The 23,013-nt window shown below is 37.2% G+C and overlaps 1 protein-coding gene across 3 annotated transcripts in view; it reads right to left on the bottom strand.

Annotated features, from left to right (window-relative positions):
* Tspo (Translocator protein) overlaps window positions 1-23,013 on the bottom strand; it is a 133,511-nt gene that overhangs the window by 6,105 nt on the left and 104,393 nt on the right. Inside the window, exons 1-3 of one of the 3 annotated variants that reach the window (XM_067111761.1) lie at window positions 19,151-19,287; window positions 14,626-14,748; window positions 7,027-7,254 (exon numbers count right to left, since the gene is read on the bottom strand). In XM_067111761.1, the coding sequence (XP_066967862.1) occupies window positions 7,027-7,254; window positions 14,626-14,730 (333 nt within the window). In that variant the 5' untranslated portion in view covers window positions 14,731-14,748; window positions 19,151-19,287. Of the gene's footprint in view, window positions 1-7,026; window positions 7,255-14,625; window positions 14,749-18,998; window positions 19,100-19,150; window positions 19,288-23,013 lie in introns of those variants that run through there. The other 2 variants (XM_067111760.1, XM_067111762.1) reach the window with 2 other exon arrangements.

Below are 23,013 nucleotides of genomic sequence, written 5' to 3'. Positions count from 1 at the left end.
GGTTGTTATCTAAAGATTTAAATGGCTATATTGAAAAGGTACAAAACACCCATAACAACAAACTTAAGAAACTAGGTGTCTTCAAACCGAATTTTTCTGGTAAAGGGAACAAGGTGGTTTTCAACTTCTCTGACTATAACTTAACTAAGAAAGAAGAATTTCTTTTATCTTTTGGGCTGGATTTCTGTTTACCCAACTACAAACCCTCTTACTATGAGTACTATTTGCCCTTTGAAGTACTTTTTACCAAACTGAAGAACTTGCCTTTAAACGCTAACCTATCAAAATTCCAAACTGAACTGTCTGCTTTCGCACATACTAATTACCACAAACAGAAAACTAGATGGGCCCCTTTCTTTAACAAAGATGATCTAAATACCCTTCAGAAATTGAGAAAAAATAATAACTTAATATTTTCCAAACCAGATAAAGGTAATGGTACAGTTATTTTGAATAAAGTTGATTATCTCCAAAAAATGCAGAATATACTCACCGATGATTCTAAATTTCAAAAAATTGGTAACAAAGACTTTAAACTTATTTTTAAGAAAGAGGACAAAATTAACCGTTTTCTGAGATCTTTAAAAAAAAAAAAAAAAAAAAAAAATAAACAGGTTATTACTCAAACTACTTATGATGAGCTTTTCGTCACTGGATCATCTTATGGTATCATGTATGGCCTCCCCAAGATACATAAAGAGAATATACCTATGAGGCCAATCCTTTCTTCATATACTACACCCAACTACAAAATTGCAAAATACATAGTCCCTCTCTTGGAAAACTCTTTCAAAAATGAATTTACTGTTAACAGTTCCTTAGAATTTAAAAATAATATTTTATGTCAAGATTCCGATTTGGTCATGGCCAGTTTTGATATAGAGTCACTATTCACTAATATACCAGTGGAGGAAACAATCGATTATATTTTGGATACTATTTTTAATGATCAGGACAATGTGTACCACGGTTTTAACCGCTTAGATTTTAAAGAGCTATTGGAGTTGGCGGTGCGGGACACGGCCTTTGTGTTTAATGATGAAGTTTACATGCAAGTGGAAGGTGTAGGAATGGGTAATCCATTAAGCTGCATTTTTGCTGATATTTTTATGCACAAATTCGAGAGAGAGCTGCTGGACAGCTGTCCCTCTGTTTTTAAGCCTTTATTTTATCGCCGTTATGTTGACGACACTTTTGTCCTTTTAAAGAACGTCACCACTGTGACCAGTTTTTGCAGTATGCTAATTCGCTACATAATAACATTAAATTTACTTATGAATTAGAAAATAATAACCAATTATCCTTTTTAGACACCATCGTCATCCGTGAAGAAAGAGATTTCATACTGGTGTGTTCAAGAAAACCTTTACTGGTCTTGGGCAGAATTTTTACAGTTCGTGCTTTTATAATTTTAAATTGAATTCCCTGTCCACTCTCCTCCACAGGGCCATAACACTTACATCCGACTGGCATCTTTTTCACAAGGAAATAGGTTTTCTCTATGATTATTTTAAATCCAACTGCTATCCATCCAATTTATTTTTAAAGTATGTTAAGAGAGCATTGGATAAGTCCTTTCACCCTCCTGCTACCACACACTTGGCACATAAATTAACATATTATATAAGTTTTCCGTTCACGCATGACACCTCTTTCCTACCCAATCTAAAAAGGATTTTAACGAATTATTTTCCTGCAGTTGACGTGAAGCTCATATTTAAGAACCCAAGAACTATTGGCGGTATGTTTCGTCACAAAGAAAAACTGCCCCCTTTAATGCAGTCCGGTGTTGTTTATTTATTTACTTGCTGTCAATGCCATTGTCAGACATACGTGGGAAACACACGCCGACTGCTTAGGTCAGATGTGACGCACATATTGGCGTTAGCTTTCGCACTGGGTGCAAGTTGTCTAATCCCGAAACATCCAATATTAGAAACCACATAAAACTATGCAAAAAGTAAAATAAACTATAATGATTTTAAGATTATACTAACTAGTCAACACGAACACCACCTCCCTATTCTTGAATCGTTAGCGATCAAAAGCTTGTTCCCTCTTTGAACAATCATTCCTCGTCCACGCCCCTGTATATAGCTTAAACCACACCCCACCTTATGTTTATTGTTTTCATACAGCAACTGAACTTTGAGGAATAAGGTCTGTTAGTAAAAAAAATTTTCTATTTCTTTCTCTTTTTTTTTTTTTTTTTAACAATTTTATTTTAGGTTTACCTTTTTTACTGATGTTTTACTTCATCATATTTTATTTGTACATATATCCTAAATCTTCTTGCTGTATTTGTATATTTTACTTTGTATTTTTAGCCTTGAGGATGAGACAAGGATCTCAAATAGGCCGCCCTGAATAAAGGAAAACCATGTACCAAGCTGTCTGCTTTAGTGCCTTCTTGCTATATATATATATATATATATATATATATATATATATATATATATATATATATATATATATATATATATATATATATATATATATATATATATATATATATATATATATATATATATATATATATATATATATATATATATATATATATATATATATATATATATATATATATATATATATATATATATATATATATATATATATATATATATATATATATATATATATATATATATATATATATATATATATATATCATAAAACATCCCAATATCTTTAATGAATTCCATTTAATTACTAACATTAACATCATCATTTAAAATTTGCTCCATAGCACCTTAGATATAGTGTTGCCTTCTCTCTTCAACAAACTTGGGACAGTCCATCAAAATGTGCTCCACAGTAAAAGGGGTATCACAAAAATCACACATTAATGGACTGGCACCCTGCAATAGAACTTGCATGTCAGATAAGTATGACCTATCCGTAATCTACAGAACTTTGTCTGCACTCCATGATTGCTCGGTAGGATGAAGGCCAAGAGTCAATCAAGGGACCAATCTTCTGATAATTTCAAGTTCTTTATTGATAATGAGCTCCATCTCTTTTGCCATTTTTGTCTGATGTAAGATCAGATAGGCAATTTTATTTAAGTTGGGGAACTGAGGGATAATCAAAACCATCCAGTCTTGTTGCATGTTTGCCATGCTTATCGGCTTCTCCATTTCCTTGGGTACCAACATGAATGGGTACCCAACAAAACTAGATTGATTTGTAATGGGGAGCAAGCCAGCAGGGCCATCCCTGAATTCTCTGTACAGTCAGAAGGGAAGGACTGAACTGTTTAATGGATGATAGAACGCTTTATCTGTAAGTTTCTAAAGATATGAGAATAGCTGTCGCTTCAGCAGTAAAGACTAAGGCATTGTATGATAATTTTGCTACTTAGGATTCCTTACTTTGCACAACCGCAATACTGACTCCATTCAGGTTCTTTGAACCATCTGAGAAGATTTTATAAGTCTTTATAGCTCTTGTTATGAGCTAAAAACTAGGATTTTACAACCCCCTGATATTTACTTCCTACTTTAAGGCAGATTTTCAGTTTTTGAATCATCCATGCTGGAATGTCTAGATATTTCATTTTCATAATCCTTTGCCCTGTCAAGGAACTTCGATCTCCATTTTCATTAACACAAATTTGCAGGATTTTACTTGAGTTACGGGTATTTGAGTTACGTTCTCTAAGTATGTACTTAGTAGGATTATTAGATGAATTTTCAATCTATTTATACATCTGAGTGTAAGTTCTTCCTTTTTTAAGTCTAGCATAAGCTGATCAGTACCCATGTGTATATGCTTTCGATGGGAGAAGTTCTGAACAATCTTGTTTTTAAGGCCAACCATCATATCACTTGTATACACTTAAAACAACAGTGGTCCAAGAACACTACCCTTTGGTACTCCAGACACAATGTCTTGGTTTGCTAACATCCCATCAACAGTAACTCGCTGCTGCCTACCTGTAGGGAAATCCTGATGTAATTCTAAAACATATCCACCCACTCCAAGACTCTAAAGCTTATATATATTTATATATATCTGAATTACTTTACACTCATAACCCTTGTCAAGGTTCTCTTGCAATTGGCATTTCAAACCTAAATGAGCATTGCAGAACATAACTGCTTCCAATATGCATACTGACTATAAGCTAACAATCCTTGTAAAGAGGCTTATAAGTAAGTTTTTCTGCAACTCTGGGGTGCAGGGAGAATAGAAATTGGCCTGTAGTTACTGCAATCTGCAGATAAGCCACTCTATGGAAAAGCCACAGTATTGCTAAGCTTGTGCTCATCTGCAAATATACTACCTCAACAGAAAAATCTGCAGAATCTATGGGAGGAAACACACTAGAAACCTTTTTAAAGAACAAAGGGAAGAAACCACCAGGTTCTTCTCCACCCCAGCTATCAAGAATTTTCTTAACATCTGTAGAGCAAAATGCAAAGTTTATAAGAATAGGTTCAAGATGATAAGTGTCTGGGAGGAGGATATCCTCAGCTGATTATTATTATTATTATTATTATTATTATTATTATTATTATTATTATTCAGTAGATGAAACCTATTCATATGGAAAAAGCCCCCAGGACCCTCTGACTTGAAATTCAAGCTTCCAATGAATATAGTGTTCATTAGGAAGAATTAAGAGGGAGTAAAGTGAAATACAAAAGATGAGATCCTGCTTATAAAAAACAAAAAAATACATAAAAAAGTATTGAAATTCAAGAAGGAGGCTTTCAGAATGATAAAGAATGTGGGTTTTGGCAGTGTGTGACTGGGTATCTTGAAAACACTAGGAAGAATATTTCATTACTTAATATCAGCAAAAAGTTATGAAACTTTTCTCTATATTGGTTTGGTTTAAATTTAGAAACCCCTTCAGTTAACCATATGGCTTGAGGGTCTGGTCTTCTGATAAGTAATTAAGACACTACAGTGTAGCTTCCACTTGAATATTCAAGATAAGCAACAGTGTACTGCAATTCCATGTAATTTCTAGGCCAAAATGACCTGTAAGCTTATTATTCAGTTGAGGATCTGTATCTGCATAATGCGCTGGGATAATTTTAAAATTTTATGCAGATAGTTTGCCTAATTAGACACAGATAAAAACAAGTTATAAAATTTCTTATATCTGTGAAATTCACAAGAAACGTCCATTAAATTCAGTTACTGTAATTTTTAAATATCGTCTCTAAAAAATAAATTTAATTTTTACAGTATACATAGGAAGATATGGTGAGAAACAGACGGATAGGGGAGCTTGTGCTAAGAATATACCGTATCTTGGAGGCATTATATGGGTGTGACTTCTGGTATCGGAGGTGAGATATAAAATATTTTTAATAACAATTTGCACTTTTCCTAGATCTACAAACCAGAGCTTTTATATACAAGTATCTTTCAGCACAAGTTAGACTCAGTTGAAAACTTGGTAGGAAGACAATTTACCCAGCAATTAAAAGGTAGAGGTGGGGGAGTGAGTGGGGAGAATCCCTCACTCACTGACCATCACCTTCAATTTTCCTACAGCTGCAGAGAGAGAGAGAGAGAGAGAGAGAGAGAGAGAGAGAGAGAGAGAGAGAGAGAGAGAGAGAGAGAGAGAGAGAGAGAGAGGTATTCAATACCACACTGAGAAACTCACTCACATACCTATTAAGCTACACACACACACACACACACACACATCTCCCCTATCATTCCACTACGTATAATAATGAAAATACATTAAAAATTGTGAAAAACCAATAAAAATGATAACGAGAGAGAGAGAGAGAGAGAGAGAGAGAGAGAGAGAGAGAGAGAGAGAGAGAGAGAGAGAGAGAGAGAGAGAGAGAGAGAGCATCTGACACCTTAGATACTAAAGGTGCAATATATAAGCAAAAAAATTGCACAAAAATGCAAAAATCCTGCACTCACTGAGAGCTGTTGCTGTGACTAATGTGTGGACTCTTTGCTCCACATGAAGGAGGTAGTGCATCACAGTGTACTGAGACAAATGTACAGTAATAGCTTGTGCATCGAGTTCCAAGAAAATAATGAATACTGAAGCAATTCTTTCTATCAAAATGCATCGAATACTGAATTGGACGAGTTTCAAAGCCATTCAGCACCGAGGTATCCGAGTCTTAAAATTAATGACAATTACCTGTACAACATACAGGTTAGGATAGCCTATTAGTACTTTATACGCTATTTGAGTTGATTCAAGGGCACTACATGTTTCCAGGGTACTGTATCATATTGGTTATATGCCCGATTTCATCACTTAGTGGATTTTTCTTTTTACTTGAAGGGGCAGACCCATGAGCTGTTCGTTAAGTTGCATTAGTTTTTCAATCAACTCCATAGAAGGGTGGACTTTAGCCAACAGCTTCAACTATTGCTACCTAGTATAAATAAGTTCCTAATATATAAACCATCAGTAATCATCAGCAAGTCTTTCTGTCCTTTCCAATGGACTAAGTATTTTTGTCCTTTCCAATGGGCTAAGCAGTTCCAATCCTCTCATATCACTTCTATCATCGAAGTTTCTAGCTCAGATGTGGTTACCTATGCTAAAATGGAACAGCACTGAAAGTTTCTTTTGCAATCATCCTTCTGTCCCTTACAGCAGGAGGCATGCTGTGCCAGAAAAGTAAAAATGTTTTCACATGATTATTCCTCTTTGAAAATAACTACTGTACTCATTTTCCATGGGATATTTTACATCTATTTAGATAATTTTTTCCTCAGCCATTATCAAACACAGACACTCAATGCTCTTTAAAGAATTGTAGGTCAGGGGAGACCAAAGAGAGTGGTTCATTGCATAGTGATATGCATGTGAATAAATCCATCAAAGGGTTGTAACTCCAATTAATAGCTTTAGATCTATGGTACAGTGCTATTCTGTCAAGAAAATTATTCTTCAGAAAATTATCTGGAGTCCTTGTATGATGACTCCTTCTGTGGTCCTCTCCAACTAACCTAAACAACAATTTTGATATTCAAGTCTAATCTATTCAGTAATGCACAAAGACCTAATTGTAGGCAAGCTCTTACCAAAGTTAAGTTCTTCATTTCAAAGAAAATTGGAGTCCAAATCCAGTTCAGAGTGATCTGAAGAAGGAATAACATCAAGGGTGCTGGCAGAGTTAACACAGACAGCACATTAGGAGATTCAAGTTCAAGCCAAACACGGTATGATGCGTAGCCCATTGAACAGTAAAGGTATGTCCATGCAGGTCCAAAAGCCCAGTTAGGAGGGCGCCACTTTGGTTTCTTTATGTTCTGAAAAAAAAAATATTTCTGAGATTAAAGTCTATAACAATAGCTATTTCTAAAAACTATCCAGTGTGTAAATCAATTAAAGGGCAATTATATCATGACTTACAAAATATAAATACTTAATTTAGTATTCATTTTTAAAATTCCTACCTCTCCATTATATAGCTTTTACTCTGTGCTAGCAGGAGTTTGACAGATTACAAAGAAAATGAGAACACATGGTTTTCAGTGAATACATGTACCTGTTTTCTATCCATCTACTTGCCCATCCCCCAACAAGGGACCAATAGGCACAAACATTCGTAGATGGTCAGTCTACTTCTGTCCACTTTGAATGTTGGGATGGCAAAATGTATAATGGAGAGGTACATATTTAAAAAATAAATACTAAATTAACTATTTATATTTTTCAAAAGAACCTTGACTCTCCATTGTATAGCTGATTTCCACATTTGAAAAAGGAGGTGGGCAAAGTGGAAATCAGCCAACCCTTTAAAAACTACTTAGTAGCAAAATATGTATAAAACAAGTGTTTGTTTACCCAGTGAATTCAATCCACAGTAGGTAGGATTACTGTGCCAAACCCCTGCAAAGCAAGCAATGGATAACTGACAGGCACCTACATACAAGAAGGTACACTTCCTATACTGTATTTTACAGATTTATGAATAATAAAACCAGTGCCTCCCTGAACTCTTTCTCCTGGTTGTGGAGATCTGTAGAAATTATAATTTAAACCAGGGTTATAAAATTTGTCACAAATTTTTTTTATTCCTGGAGACAAATTATCTTTGCCTCTGAATCCTTGATCAGTGCTTTGATTTGTTCAGCAATTGAAATAATACCCCAACATTTCCACTGTAAGATAGACATTATTTATGTTTAAGTTTTTAGAGTCCTTTTCCTTGTTAGATTCGTTTCTTAGGGATGTTGAATGTGTGTGTGTGAATGGTCTATGGATCTGTGGCTTTTGTTAGTACTTTTATTATTTTCTCTTTTGCAAATAATTTTAGGATGAGGATGGACCTCTGCTACTGTGCTTTTATTATTCAAAACGCTGGACTCCTCTGGTCTCACTGAAGTGCCAGTACAACTCCTGTTAAGTTCAGGATTGCAATTATTTTTATTTTGGGTGTGGGGAGGAGGAGGAGGGGAGGATGATGTTCTTCCTCTCTTCCATACTCTACTTTTATCAAACTCCTTTTCTTGGAGCAGAGAATCTATCTGTGATGCTTCATATACTGTGGGAGATGGTGAAGATAAGGGTAGATTTTCTTCATCAGCTGGTGATTTATCTACCTTATGAGGTGACTTATCTCCTTTTGAGGAGTTTGCTCTTGCCATGCCAGGCTGAGCACCTGACCCAGAAGGCTGGGCCTCTACCACAGGGGATGGAGCAAGTTTAAATTTTTCACATTTTTATCACTGGATTTGGGATCTCAGTGACAATTAACAAACTTTGTAGCAAGAGAGCATAAACCATATTCAGGGACTGAGCAACAAATACCACTAACTCTTGAGTTTTTACACACTCTTAATCAGTGGCCAAAATTGAAGCAGTTAAAACACTGCATAGGTTTTGGGTGGAAAGGTCTTACTCTTGCTCATTAATTTTCAATTGTAACATGGGATGGTACATTTGTATCCTCGAATGACACAATGATCACATTGGCACTAGATATCTTTTTTACCTTCCATGCTGACTGTCAGCTCAGTTCTAGGATTTCATCCTCTATGAATTCATACAGGCCTTTGTCAAAGATCACCCCTCTCCCATAGACAAAGTTCATGTGAGGTCTTATCTCTTTCAGCATTTCCTTATCAGTAACCTGCATCAAACTCAACATTTATGCCTGGGTCTTTGATTTTACATGAATAAGAATTTTCCCTTTACCAAATCGTGATATTTCATCACTCTTTATGCTTCCTACCTTCTTCTGGAGGGATCTACAGAATTTATGTTATATTTCTCCTCCTTTGCTGTTGCTACTGGCCACATAGGAGGTTTGGGAGTCCTAGCTGGAATGTTTTGTTGGTTCTGATGTCTAGCTACAGCCCATTCAGAAGGTGTATACAGTAGACATTCATATTTCTAGGAGTTTTGTCACTCAAGCTTCCTCTCATGACACTGACATATTTCTAGTGTTGCAATACTGCAGCTAGCTTTGAAAGCATCTTTGTGCTTTTTAAAAGTAGCCTAAGCTTCCCACTTAACTTCTATTTCATGATAGTTCATTTTAATTTCCGTTAAGGGGCCAAAAGTACTCGGTAGCAGAGATGGTTTCAAAGTCACAATCAACTGGTAAATCCTCAATATGCAATACAGGCAGTCCCCGAGTTACGACAGGCTTGGATTATGACGTTCCGAGCTTATGATGCTCTTCAAATATATCCATCAAAAATTATTTCCCAGGTTACAATGCATGTTCCGGGTTTACGATGCCAACAACGCCGATCCGATGGAAGAAATATGGCTCAAAAAGGGCAGAATGTTCAAAATTTGGAGGTTTTTGATTATAAACTCAACAAAAATGCAGTTTACATTGTTTACAAGACACTCAATTGATGAAAAGTAAGGTTTTCTTACGATTTTCGATGATATTTTGGGTTATGATGATTTTCGGCTTACGACGCAGCATCGGAATGGAACCCATCGTAAACCACATACTGACTGTACGCTAAAATCTTAACATTCATTGATTTGATATTACTGTATTGTGTCGATTCATTCTAGGAGAAGTCATTTGTATAATCCTTTAAAGAACCAAGTGGAGTGTGGGCTGTGGCTATCAGGTAGAGGGTCAACTGGTGGACCAGGAGGAACAGGGGGTATAAAAGTATGTGAAGGTTAGTTAATAACTCAGAATTTGTTTTCCTTTAGTTATAGCCATACTCAGAATTTGATGATTGTGTGTGCATGGAAAAAGATACTATGGACTTCCAATGCCTTGGGAAGAAAGGGAAGCCTCTCAAAAGGACAGAAATGCCCAGACTAAGGTCATTTACACATGCAGGGCCTTGGAACCAAGCTAAAAACTTTGACAACCCGGCATATTTTGTCCTCTTGATTTTTGTCCCATTCAGAATGGGGCTAATGTGGTCAGCCTGTATGTGCACTGGCAGAGGAGTAAAAAGTCAACAATCTGTCACATCCCCTACACTGCATATCCACCAGCCATAGACCTTTGGACTCTCGCAATGATTATGGACCTTGCAGTAATATCCTACCACTCAGCTGGTTTCAAAAACAATGCCAAGGAAACACCAAATTACTAGAACCTATCTGAAAGGCCAGAGAGAAAACTTGGAAGTGTACATTAAGGTAGGCAATAAAGAAGGACAGGGTTATGTGGGTCCATTAAAATAGTAGGGGAGGGAAATCACCTATCTTATTACCTACCCTAAATCAGGGGGGTCCCATTAAAGGCACAGCCATTTTCACAATCAATGCCATTCCAAGGTCGCCAAAGAAAGAAGAGGGAAGCAGGAAAATTATAGAAGGGGAAGTAAAAGGGATACACTTCTAGTGTTTAGTTAAACCCATAGCAGAGACAGTAGGCACCATAGTGCATTCAATCCTGGCAGCGGGCCCTCAAGCACCCCAACCTCAACAAGGAGTCAGGATCACGGGGTTTTCATTAACATAGTTAAATTTAGTTAAGGTGTGAAGGACTGTTTTAACCTAACATTCCTTCCAAGTTAGGAAGCAATAGCCTTGACCTGCAGTTCTTTTTTATGCTTAACTTCAAGGATTAGTTTTAAACCAAGTGCCCCATTCTTTTATTAATAAATTAGAAACACCTAAAAAGAGCTTCCTTTTATAAAAATTCCTCCAGTTATATCTAATATTTTCTTTCGTGTTGTAGGTGAATGGAAGAAGTGTTTAGGTGGCTCTACTTTTAGCATGTATTACTTGGCTGGATAGTAATATCACACCCTCAGTTAAGAGACTTTCTCATAGCTCAGAAGTCTGAAAGGAATTTTGCATTGAGCAGAGAAGTCCTTGATATTAAGTGCCACTTTATCAGAAATGTTATTCAAGATTCCCAGGAGGAAATTAGGACAGTTTCGGACACAGTTGGATGTTACCTTTCTCAGCTCCCCACGGAGAGATTAAAAAGTCTGCAACTCCACCTGTGCAGAAATTGGTTCTTTTACAGAAAAATTTAGATCCTGGAAACAAGGCAATAAAAAACCCATAGCCAAAAAGAACGGAGTCGTTCTATGAAGGTATTGCTTAAGGGCCTTCACAGGACAGAGAGCCCTCTCCTCCTCATCTGGACCCAGTATCTCAGCCAAGCTCTTAATCGTAAAAGAATGGGGCCAGGGTTTCAACAGTGTCTCGTTCTTTGCCAAGAATCCCAGGGGAAAAAGAACACACTGCATTCCCTTGGGAAAAGCTGACTCTTTTATCCAAGGCATAAATTTGACTGGTCCCTTTTGCTGTTGCCAAAGCGACCAGGAAAAGTCTTTCTAGTACGGTCTCTAGAGATATTGACTGTATGGGTTCGAAGTGGGGACCGGATAACCATCTGAGAACTATGTTTAAGTTCCAAGAGACTAAGGGAGCTTCCTTTCATTTGACAGTATCAAAGGGCTTGATGAGGTCCAACAAATTTTGGTTGGAGGACAAATCCGTACCCCTGTTCCAAAAGACAGAGCTTAACATGTCCCTGTGTTCCTTTATAGTGGAAGTGGAGAGACCTCTAGTTGTTCTTAAATATAGCAGAAAATCTGCTATTTCTGCTACAGAGGTCTGAGTAGAGGAGACACTGTGCCTTCTACACCATGTCCTAAGGATTGTCTACTTTGTCTGATAGACTTTTTCTGAAGATTGCCTTCTGCACTTGGCAATAGAGTCTGAAGCCACTTTTGAAAAGCCCTCCTTTCTAAACAATCTCCTGACAGTTTGTAGCCTGTCAGGGCCAGAGAATATCGGTTTTGATAAAACCGCCTGAAGTGCAGTTGTCTGAGTATCTGCTGCTTTTGAGGTAGCAGTCTTTTGAGTAGGTCTGGGAACCATTCTTTTGCTGGCCAAAATGGAGCTGCCAAAATCATTGATACATTTTGGTGGGATCAAAATTTGTCTAACACCTGTCTCACATACCATACTGAATGGATGAAAGGCATAAAGTTCTTTGTTCGACCAGTCCTGTAACCTGGTATCCATCGCCCATGCTAGAAGATCTGGGACTGGCGAACAGAACAACAGGAGACGATGGTTTCTGAAAGTAGCGAAAAGGTCTAACATCGGTTTCCCCTACAGTTTCTAGAGGTCTAGGCATACCAGTGGATCTAGTGTCCACTCCATGGGGAGAACTTGTCTCTGTCTGCTTAATTCGTCCACTAGGACATTGAGTCTTCCTTGAATAAAATGAGTCACTACTTATGTGCTGTCCTGGTCCATATGTGGTTTTTGAGAAACTGCTCTCTGTCTTGGTAGGTTTTTTAAGAAAATAGCCTGCTACCAGCATTACAGTATGGATACTGCAAATGCCTTGATATTTGTGGTGGACTTTTGTCAATATCTACTGTCTTGCAAAGCCCAAAGACTATGCTGATAGACAGTATACTGTAATAGATTTAGAAATGTAATTTCAGGTGTTCCTCCAGGTAGTGTTCTTGGACCTTTGCTATTTATATCTATATTAATGACATGTGGCAAGGTCTGGAGAACAAACTGATTGTATATGACAATGATGCTACTCTTCTAGCTGTTGTTCCTTCTCTGCACCTGAAAGCCTGTGGTCAGAGAATCATTGAATAGAGATCTGGCATATATTCATACATGGAGCAGGCTTTGGGGCATGGAGCTTAGCCCTTATAAAATTTAAAGTACAATAGTTTATCCATAACAAATTTGTCTTTACATCCAGATTTGCATTTCAATGGTACTGTTTTATATGTCGGTGACTCTTTCAAGATTTTAGCGGTTACTTTTGATACAAAATAGCAAACTTTAAAGTACTTGCATTTTTCCTAACATACAAACCTGAAGTTCTTTACATTAGGTTTAGCTTGTGAAAGCGAACTGGAACAGCCGTTTAACTATCAGATGGGTCATTATCTATTGACAAGTGGGGGGAGGCCCTGCCCACCTTTCGTTGTGCACTCCACTTTGCCTCCCAGTCCAGGTGGCATAGTGAGGGGTGGCTTAAGTGAGCCATTATTGTAAAGAACTTTATATTAATGCCAGGAAAAATACAAATTGTTTGAAAAATTTGCTATTAGTTCCTACACAAATACTAACCTTTGTTCTTTGCAGAGGAGACTTAACCATTGGTGAGAAGAATCTGAAACAACTGGTTGGTTATACCCACCAGGGAGATACTTTCCTGGTTGGGGGGGCAGAGGAAGGTATCCCGCACCTCTAGCTTGTTGAACATATGGGATGCTATGTTGCAACAGCTAGACTTCTGGATGTAAAGTAATAAATTTGCTTTTAATACCTGGTGAAGGCTTAATGAACCAGAATGTGCCAGAGACAATAGAATATGCTATTAAAACCAATGAGTTGTTTCATTGCCTGTCCCTCTCTCCCCTTGTCCAGAAAGAGGGGGACTTGCATCCAACCAATCTACAATAAAAGATGATTGAAAGGGTATCCTATCGAGTAATCTCCTGCAAACCCCATTTCTCCACCACATACTGGCTTTGCAACCTGACTCTCTGCCCTAAATGACAGACAGAAGAAGAGAAGTGCCCACACAAATGCTCCTGCTCCTCACAACACCTTTTTATTTTTTTTCACCATCCATAAAAAAACAAACCAAAATAAATACCACCAAAGAAATACTCAAGCTAAATATAGAGCACAAGGGAGAGTGAAATAAGAACATTTGCACTATGTGACAGCATGTGAGTGCGGGGTCTTCTTCCACTAATCCCCCATTACCATCCTTACCATCTTTGTAACAGGTTCAACAATCTTCTCAAGCTTGCGCTGAAAGATACTCCCACATAAAAAGAGATGAACTATATCTCTGCAGGAATAAATCACAAAGAGTAAAGCATTTAGCTGCAAGACACCCAGGAATCCTTGGAAAACTAACATTTTTCTTTGACATAGAATGGAGTGTCAGACTCATTAATTCAAAATTGAGTTCATTAAAATGAATTTGTTAGGTTAACTGCAAGTACAGAAATATGAAAAAAATAAATTTTGTTTCATTTTCATATTACATATTTATATCTTTACCTGAAAAAAAAAAGTACTCAGAAACTCAAACATTAAGGAATGTCTGCAAGCATGTTATACTCTGTACTACCCAAACAAATCAAAATGGACAAAAAAAAAAAAAAGACTAAACACTAGTTTTAACACTATCATAATAATGAGTGCATAACTGCAGAATAAAAAATAAATTAACATACCTCATACCAAGTAGGAATATTCTTGGAAGTTATAAAACCTCCCATAATCCCACCAATGTTCGGAAAGACTACAGCAAACAGGAGGGGCAATGGAAACCATGCCATCTTCAATCGAAAGTTTCTCTGGAAAAATAAAAAGTTCTTCAGAATGCTCATGACTTCATGAAGAGTGACGACTGTAATGGCTCAAAAAAAAAAAAAACATAATTAAGTTAAAAGTTTCATATTTCTTCTTAAGAGTGAATCTGCATTGAAAGATACAGTATATCCTTAACTTATATGGACACTGCAAATGCATTACCTCTACTCCGTTCTCTCTGGAAATGTAACATTTTTTAAGAACATTCTACTACCTTATAAAGCACAAGCCTATGGTACAAAATTTTCAAAATGTAAAGATTAAGAAAAATTTGTTAGACAAATACTGTACACACTTTTAATCACCACAACTGAAAATACAATAATACCTTAGTTAATGGACTCCTTGCTTAACAGAAAATCAGTTAAAGGATGTTTTATCCAATAGAAAATCTAGTTATACAACAACTCGCTAAAGCATGTACAGGATTAACATATGTGTGAGACTGTGCTTTTCTGCTGAACTGTGGGTGTGTGTGTTTTTTTTTTTTTTTACATTTGATTGCTATGTACAGTATGTCTTTGTACTGGAAAGGAGTCATCAAGGCTACTAAGAAGGCTAGAGATGCCAGCGAAGAGGATAGTATTGTTGTGGAGGATATTATCTCTGGGTAAGTCCATGGGCTTGGAGGTCAGTGATGATGATGTGGAAGACTTTGTGGAAGAGCACAAAGCAAAGCTCACCATAGCAGGAATGCAGGACATTCAGATGACAGTTAAGGAATAGTCTTCAGAGGAGGAGGAGGAGGAAGAGGAGGAGGAAGAGGAGGAGGAGGAAGAGGAGGAGGAGGAAGAGGAGGAGGAGGAGGAGGAGGAAGAGGAGGAGGAGGAAGAGGAGGAGGAGGAGGATGTCCCTACTTCATTAATAAAAGAAATTTGTAAAAAACAGTAGGGATTACAAAGTTTCCTTGAAAAACATCACCCAGACAAAGCTGTAATAAACTGTGTTTATACAGCTGTGGAATGAAAATGCTATGTCTTACTTTAGGAACATTTTACAATGCATGCAAAAACAAACATCTTTGGACAGGTTTTTAGTCAGTGAGAAACAGTCAGTCCAAAGAGGAAAAAGTAAAAAGAAACAGAAAAGAGAAACAACACCAGAAGCACAGATGCCTACTGTTTTTATGGAAGGGAATCTTTACCAAACAATAATATTTTCTTCCTCTTCACCTTCCTCACCACCTTCTACATAGGACATCAAGTCTCCCAATTACAAGTGAGAACAATGTTGTATTTATTTCATCTAACTACTTTGTTTGTGTTTTCTTCGTATGATTTCTGCATTCTAGGCTTACTGAATTTGAGTTAAAATGCTTTTTCTGAGCTTCGGACCTGTGTCAGCCGGTGAAATGTCCCTTGAGCACACATTTCTAGGTATAACTCCTATTATGAGGTTCCTGTCATCTAGCCACCAAGCTAGATCTCTCCTGACTTCCTCTGACAGAGGAATACGAAAGAAAGGAAGATGCCTTACCAGAGACCAAAACTCCTTCATCCTCGACTGAAGGGAGCGTAGGTGAAGCTGCCCATGAGGGACAAGCTTTTCCAAAGATGACAGGTGACCGAAAATGCCCTGCCACTGCCGAGCAGGTTGTTCCTGTAGTGACTGTGCTGCCTCTCTGAACCTGCTGATACGTGAATCCTAAGGGAACACCCTCACTGCTGCCTTGTCTATCAGCATTCCCAGATACTGTACCCTCTGCTTGGGCGTGAGATATAACTTCTCCAGACATACAGACATACTGTACATGATATTGGAGTGAAAATGTTCGACAGTCATAATAGGAATTCTATGCATTTATTTACAGAAAATATAATGACATAATAATACAGCAAATACTGTCGAAACTGCAAGCTTCTCATATTGCTAATTGGCAACTGTCAACGGCTGATCATCATCACCGTCTCTTGGCAAACTGAGTCAAAAACGGATGCAACATAATAAGACATATTCTTAATTTTCTCTTCACATATAACACGCATCTAAAATCCGAAAGCACCAGAGTATTCAGGGTGAATTTATTTTATGAAAACACAAGTTTTATTCTATCCTGATCACGTGAACGATGCAAAATCCAATGAAAAGTAAAAACAGGTATACAGAATAAAATACTTCTCTCTCTTCACTTTTACTCATTGTAATTCCTTTGTGTTTCATCTTATTGATTTCAGGAAATCATGATTTAGTTGTACAATTAATACCGAATCCTATGGTGCGACCAAAACTTTCCGGTATTTATTGATAATTAAGAGCCAGCTGATAGAACAATGGCACCTACATAAATGAATAAAGCTTATCTTCCTGATTAATTTTTGATACCCATAAAGTATGCTCGCTAATTAATAATACACTTAATAACGATTTGAATAAAAAAACTAAAATAAAGTGAAACCTAGCAAAAGTCCGTAGATCTTTCACATGACCTGAAAACGCTCCTGTAAGTTAGGTATGTTTGTCAATCCAAAACCGTTGCTGATAAATAACTACTCCCACTTTTTCCCCTCATCGAATGATATTAAGTGTTATGATGTCACAGTAGTTTCCCCTCCCATTTTCTAATCACATGATTTTTTCTTGGAAAACAATTGGGTGATTTTTGAAATTCACGTTTTTTTTTATTTACTGTATAACCTGACTACTCATAGCCAATCATATTCGATTTGGAAATCACTCTGAATGCCTTCGATGGTTGTAAAAATATGTAAGCCCAACTAACTTTAGATTCATTATGGCTGCTGCTGAAGTTAGTTGTGCTGGTTGTGATACTGACTATTTCTCATTTATAAAATGCTTTCACTCTGATAACTTGGAATTTTTAAAATACTTGCAGTCCCACGGTGTTTTACCCATTGCAGTGACGTACCCAAACTGCAATTTACCTGGTGCTTATAGTGAAATAAAGCATAAATTCAGTAGTGGACGGCACACACACATTTTGAAAACTAAGCATACATGCCGGTGTACTTAAAGTGTGAGCCTATTCAAAGGCACATTTCTTAATAACATTCACTTTCCACCTTGGGAAATTGCCTTATTTGTTAATCAATGGCTTCAAAAATCCTGGAATCATGCTATTATTCAGTGCTTAAAGTGGGCACATCGTACTAGTGCTGACAGGCACAGCTTCTGTTCAGAGGTTACGCAAAAGTGGCTTAACAGTCAAGAACCCATTGGCGACCAAGGCTGCGTCGTTGAAATCGACGAGACATTATTTGTTCGGAGGAAATATCAACGTGGTCGACAATTAGGCTAAGTCAAGTATGGTTATTTGGTGGCACTGAAAATGTCCAAGAAAAAGTTTGTCATTCCTCTTAATCAAGAAGGACAAGACGGAAGTGCCGAAACCCTCATTCCTATCATTAAACGATACATTCTTCCTGGATCGGTTGTGAACTGTGATGGTTGGGCAGCATACCAGACTCTCGCTAACGAGGGCTTTTCGCACAAAGTCGTTAACCATAGTGAAGAATTTGTTGATCACACAGACAGCAGTGTGCACACACAAAACAATGAAAGGCTCTGGAGAGATATAAAGGAATGGGCCAGGAGACCAGGAAACAGATCCCAATATCTAGAACAGTATATATCTAGGTATTTGTTCCTTGACCATTATAGCCAAAACCAGTGTCACCATAATTTTTTCATCAAAGTTGGTAAGTTGTTTAGACTGCACGGTGATCACCAACGTCCTCAAGTAGAAAGTGATGCCTCATCAACTTCTGATACTGATTCGTAAGGTAAGCCACGGTCAATGTTTTCAGTAAAACTTTACAATACTTGTGCAGTGTATATTAACCGACTTTTGGGGGGTCCAGGGGGGTGAAGCCCCCAGTCAGGTAACACAGCCTACTAGGTTAGGTTAGGTTAGTATGATAGCATTTATTTTTGGTTTCCTTTAATGGGGCTCCAGGGGGCAAAGCCCCTGGCCAGGTAACACGGCGTACTAGGTAAAGTTAGGGGGGTTAGGTTTGTTTGTATGGTTTTCTATTCCTGGAAATGTGTTTTCCTAACTAATTTTGACGTGTTTTCCTCAAATTTCACCCTCACTTCTGTCGGCAATTTATGTATTCTAGGTATCCCCCTAGAAGGGAGGATATATCTTTAAAATCGTGCATTTCCGACGGAAATGATGGTGGAATTCGTGCAAAACACATCAAAATTAACTGGGATAACACATTTCCTGTCCCTTTGGGGGTGGTTCCTCTTCATCACTATCTACCAACTTTCCTACCTTGTGCAAAACGTGGGATAAATGAATAAATATAAACATATTGCTAGTTTTCTGAGCTACAGACGTAAAAACATTTTTTGCCTATTACTTAGAAGATTCGACTGTAAGGTCATGGCCTAAGAAACACTACGAGAAAAACTGCAAAGGATTACCCCTCGGTGAAATGTAAATTAACTCCTCTATAGTTGCTAAGACCTTGTTTATTGATATTATGATAGTAGTATGTGTGGTAGTAGTAGGCAGAGTTTACCTGTGGAACGGCTCCCGTGCACGTTCTCTTCCTCCTTTGGTAGCGTAAAAGTTTATGGTCTCCCTAATATCATAAATCTTTTATAAATTCCTTCCTATTTTCAATTTCTTCTGTCGACAGATCTGCAATTAGATGGCTGTTAGCCATCAATTCCTCTTTATTTTCCTAGTATGGCTGCCGCACAAATCTATATTTATTTCTAAAATGTCACTATATGCTAGGCAGTAGTGTAAGAAATTTTCTACGTTTTCAGTTGTTTCTTCACAACACAAACATTTTGTACCTTCTCCTTTTAACCTACCCTACCGTTTAATTCTAGTGTGCCAAATTTAGCTCTATTGATTAGCATTGTTTTTTTTTCAGTGTTATCATATCAGGTTTCTTTTCCTATGTTTTCTTTATATTGAAATCGCCGCCGCGGAGCTACTACTTAGCTCTACCTTTCTCTTAATTGCTTACCTTTAATTTGTACAGTTTTACTTAAATTTGTGTTTAACTTTTCAGAAATTCTTTTATTTGTAGAATCTAAGGGGTTTTATTTTCATCATGATAATAAAACGACGTAGAAGGGTGTGTGTGTGTACTAGTAGCAGTAGCAGTGGTATTATTCTCTGAAACGACTCCCTTACTAGTATCCTTTGCCACTGGTTGTGCATGTTTAATATATTTTCTCCATGGCATGCTTACCATAATTTACTTTCATGGTATGTTTATCATAAATTACTTCCTATTTTCAGTTTCGTGCCTAGACAGATCTATGAAAACTAAGATTCTACTTATCAGTTCCTCTTTTTTTTTTCCCGGTATGGCTGTTGGAGGAATCTAAACTATTCTTTATGACATTGTAATTTCTTCTTTCTGTCTTTAGCCTAAATCGTCAGCTGAAAACCGTTATGACCGTAGTCAACATACCAAAAATTAAAGAGGGCTCCAGAAATTAGTCTGCAGAGAGAGGCACATGAAAAGGTAATTAATAAATATATATGACGAATAGAAAAGAAAACCAATAGGGTACTCCTGAATTCTGGAGAGGTAAGTAAAAAGCAAAATACCTACTTGCTCCTCGCTTAAAGAGTTGGAAATCAGAAGACTCCACGACTGTACTGGGTAAAATGTTTCACATTTTAGTGTAGACAAAACAAAACTCCTAGCAAAGTGAGTAGTATCAAACCTCATTATAGAAAACGACACACCATTCGCAGCAATCGGCTGCCTGATGTTGCGAGCAAATACAGTTAGGTCTAGCAAAGAAGAGTGCTGAGGATGTTTGTTGTTGTTGCATGAATATAATTAGCAAACACAATGCAACAAACATAATGCATCAAACATAATGAACGAACATAACGCAACAAATATAATGAACTCACCGTACGTCTGTGCCAATATTAACAGCTGGCAAAATAAACTTGACAAACATTACTCTATCTAAAAGTTTGAGATGAGAGTCAGGACCCGAAGACCGCACTAGAGAACAGTACTCCAAACTAGGACTAAGGAAAGAGCTAAAACACTTAGATACAACAGCTTCATCACGAAACATTCTAAAACATATTGGCAAGATACCAACTTTTTAATAATTATCAAAAGTTACATCTAAAATCTTAAGTCACTGCCATTTAAAACCGTGCCATTTATATATGAATTAGGATGCAAGGGCAAAAGTGCTCTGGATAGACTAAATATCATACTTCGAGTTCTAAAGGGTTAGTTTCATGCCCCAAAGCCTACTCACTAATGAATACGTGCCAGATCTCTATTCAAGGATTCTGCAACCACAGACCTCAGGCGAGGAAAAGGAACAATAACTAGAGGAGTAGCGTATGTAATAAATTTATTTTTCAGACCTTGCCACACGTCACTAGCTAAGATTATAAATAGCACAGGTCCAAGAACACCACAACTGAGAGTACCGACGCTGCTGAGCTGGCCATCAACACAGATCCTTTGGGTTCTGCCTGTTAAAAGGTCATTTGAAATACTAATAAAAGATCCACCAATTCCCGATAATCTTAGCTTGCATATAACTGTATTATGATTCACACAGTCAAAAGCTGCACTAAAATCTTAAGTGACCATGTGTGCCTCTGCGCCCTCATCCAGAGCGCTCTGCAAGACAGTCGATATTGACAAGAGTGAATCACAAGAACCAAGGACTTTACGAAACTCAAACTGTATTGCTGGCAATCGGTTATTGTCTTTAAAAAATTCTACAATGACGTTTAGAGCACCGCAAAAACTTTACACAAAACAGGGGTAATCGAAGTCAGCCTATACTCCAAGGGGCACGAGGACAGACTTAGTCTTATAAGTAATGCGGCAATGTTGCACTTCCTCCAAACAGAAGGAAAACTTCCAAAGTCCACCTAACTTTCGTAAATAGTAGTGATCTCAGGAGCAATGAAATCATCAGTACTCTTTGACAAGACTGGAAAGGTCTCATTAAGGTTTATGCTGCTATACGTGTCAAGCCCCATAAGCAAAGTTTTGACTTTTCTAGATCTGAAGATCATTGAACACAATTTTGTCTATGGAAAAGACTCACCACATTCTTTGCTCGCAGAGACTTGAGCCAAAAGTTTTGCCATGTGTTTAGGGCAACATGCAGCAGTTCCGTCAGCTCCTACAGCTCCAAAGAGCGAAGACTTAAAAGGTAGACCACCACTTATAGGCATCTCCATTAGAGAACAAGATCTCTTTCACGTCCTCATTAAAAACTGTCTCAGCTGTCTTACAGACAACCTGAGTTCGACTTCTAAGCATAATGTAATTAATCCACAAAAAGTCTGATTGACTGTTCCTCCATAAATGAAAAGCCTCTGTTTTTTTTTTTTTTTTGTTAAAAAGCTTACATGCAGCTGTCAGGGTTCTTTGTCAAACCAGAAGTCCTCCAAACTTGCAGACTGACCAATTAGTATGACAGGATCTTTAAGCCAACATTAATAAGCAAAGCCACAGGCAGCATGATGCATGTGTGTTGCCAAACAACAAACCTCCCGCGGCCTTCACACAGGTGGTACGAAGAGTTCTGGCGTTTATAAAACAATAAATCAAGAGATGTAGGGCATTAGATATTTGATACGGGATTAAATCCTAAACAATATTCCATATTGTTACATCTTCCTCCTATCAAATTTTGTAAATAAAATTGTAGTACTGCCTAAATGGGCCCTGCATGGTAAAACTACTCATATATATATATATATATATATATATATATATATATATAAATATATGTATATATATACATACATATATATATATATATATATATATATATATATATATATATATATATATATATATATATATATATATATATATATATATATATATATATATATATAGTTGGCTCTTCAGATAAGTAGGTTCTCGAATTGCTCGACCACCTCGGTTTTTTTGTGGTTCTGGACTACCGGCATGATTTTGAGTTAAGGTTCTTTGCGGTTCAATTTTAGGTGCTTCTTTCATACCTGCTTGAGGCTTGCCGTCTATACCTGAGTGTGTCATCTTCTGCTTTTCTTTGGACCTTGATCTTCTGTACGGTCTTGGTTCAGGTTACTGTCCTCGCTTGTGTTTCTAAGATAATCGCAGTTTCTTGTGTAGACTTTTCACCAACCAATATTCTGTACTTCCTTGGTGACACTTCTTCAATGATTTTTCCCTTTTTCCACACCTTTTCTCCTGGGCCTGGCTGCACTCAGACAAACTCCTCCTATGTAAATCATACAGAAGCACAGCCGAGATTTAGAATTACAAGACACAGAA

The sequence above is a fragment of the Macrobrachium rosenbergii genome, chromosome 11 (assembly GCF_040412425.1).
Source record: "Macrobrachium rosenbergii isolate ZJJX-2024 chromosome 11, ASM4041242v1, whole genome shotgun sequence".
In the NCBI taxonomy this organism is placed as follows: Eukaryota; Metazoa; Arthropoda; class Malacostraca; order Decapoda; family Palaemonidae; genus Macrobrachium; species Macrobrachium rosenbergii.
This window is presented reverse-complemented; position numbering and strand designations above follow the sequence as displayed.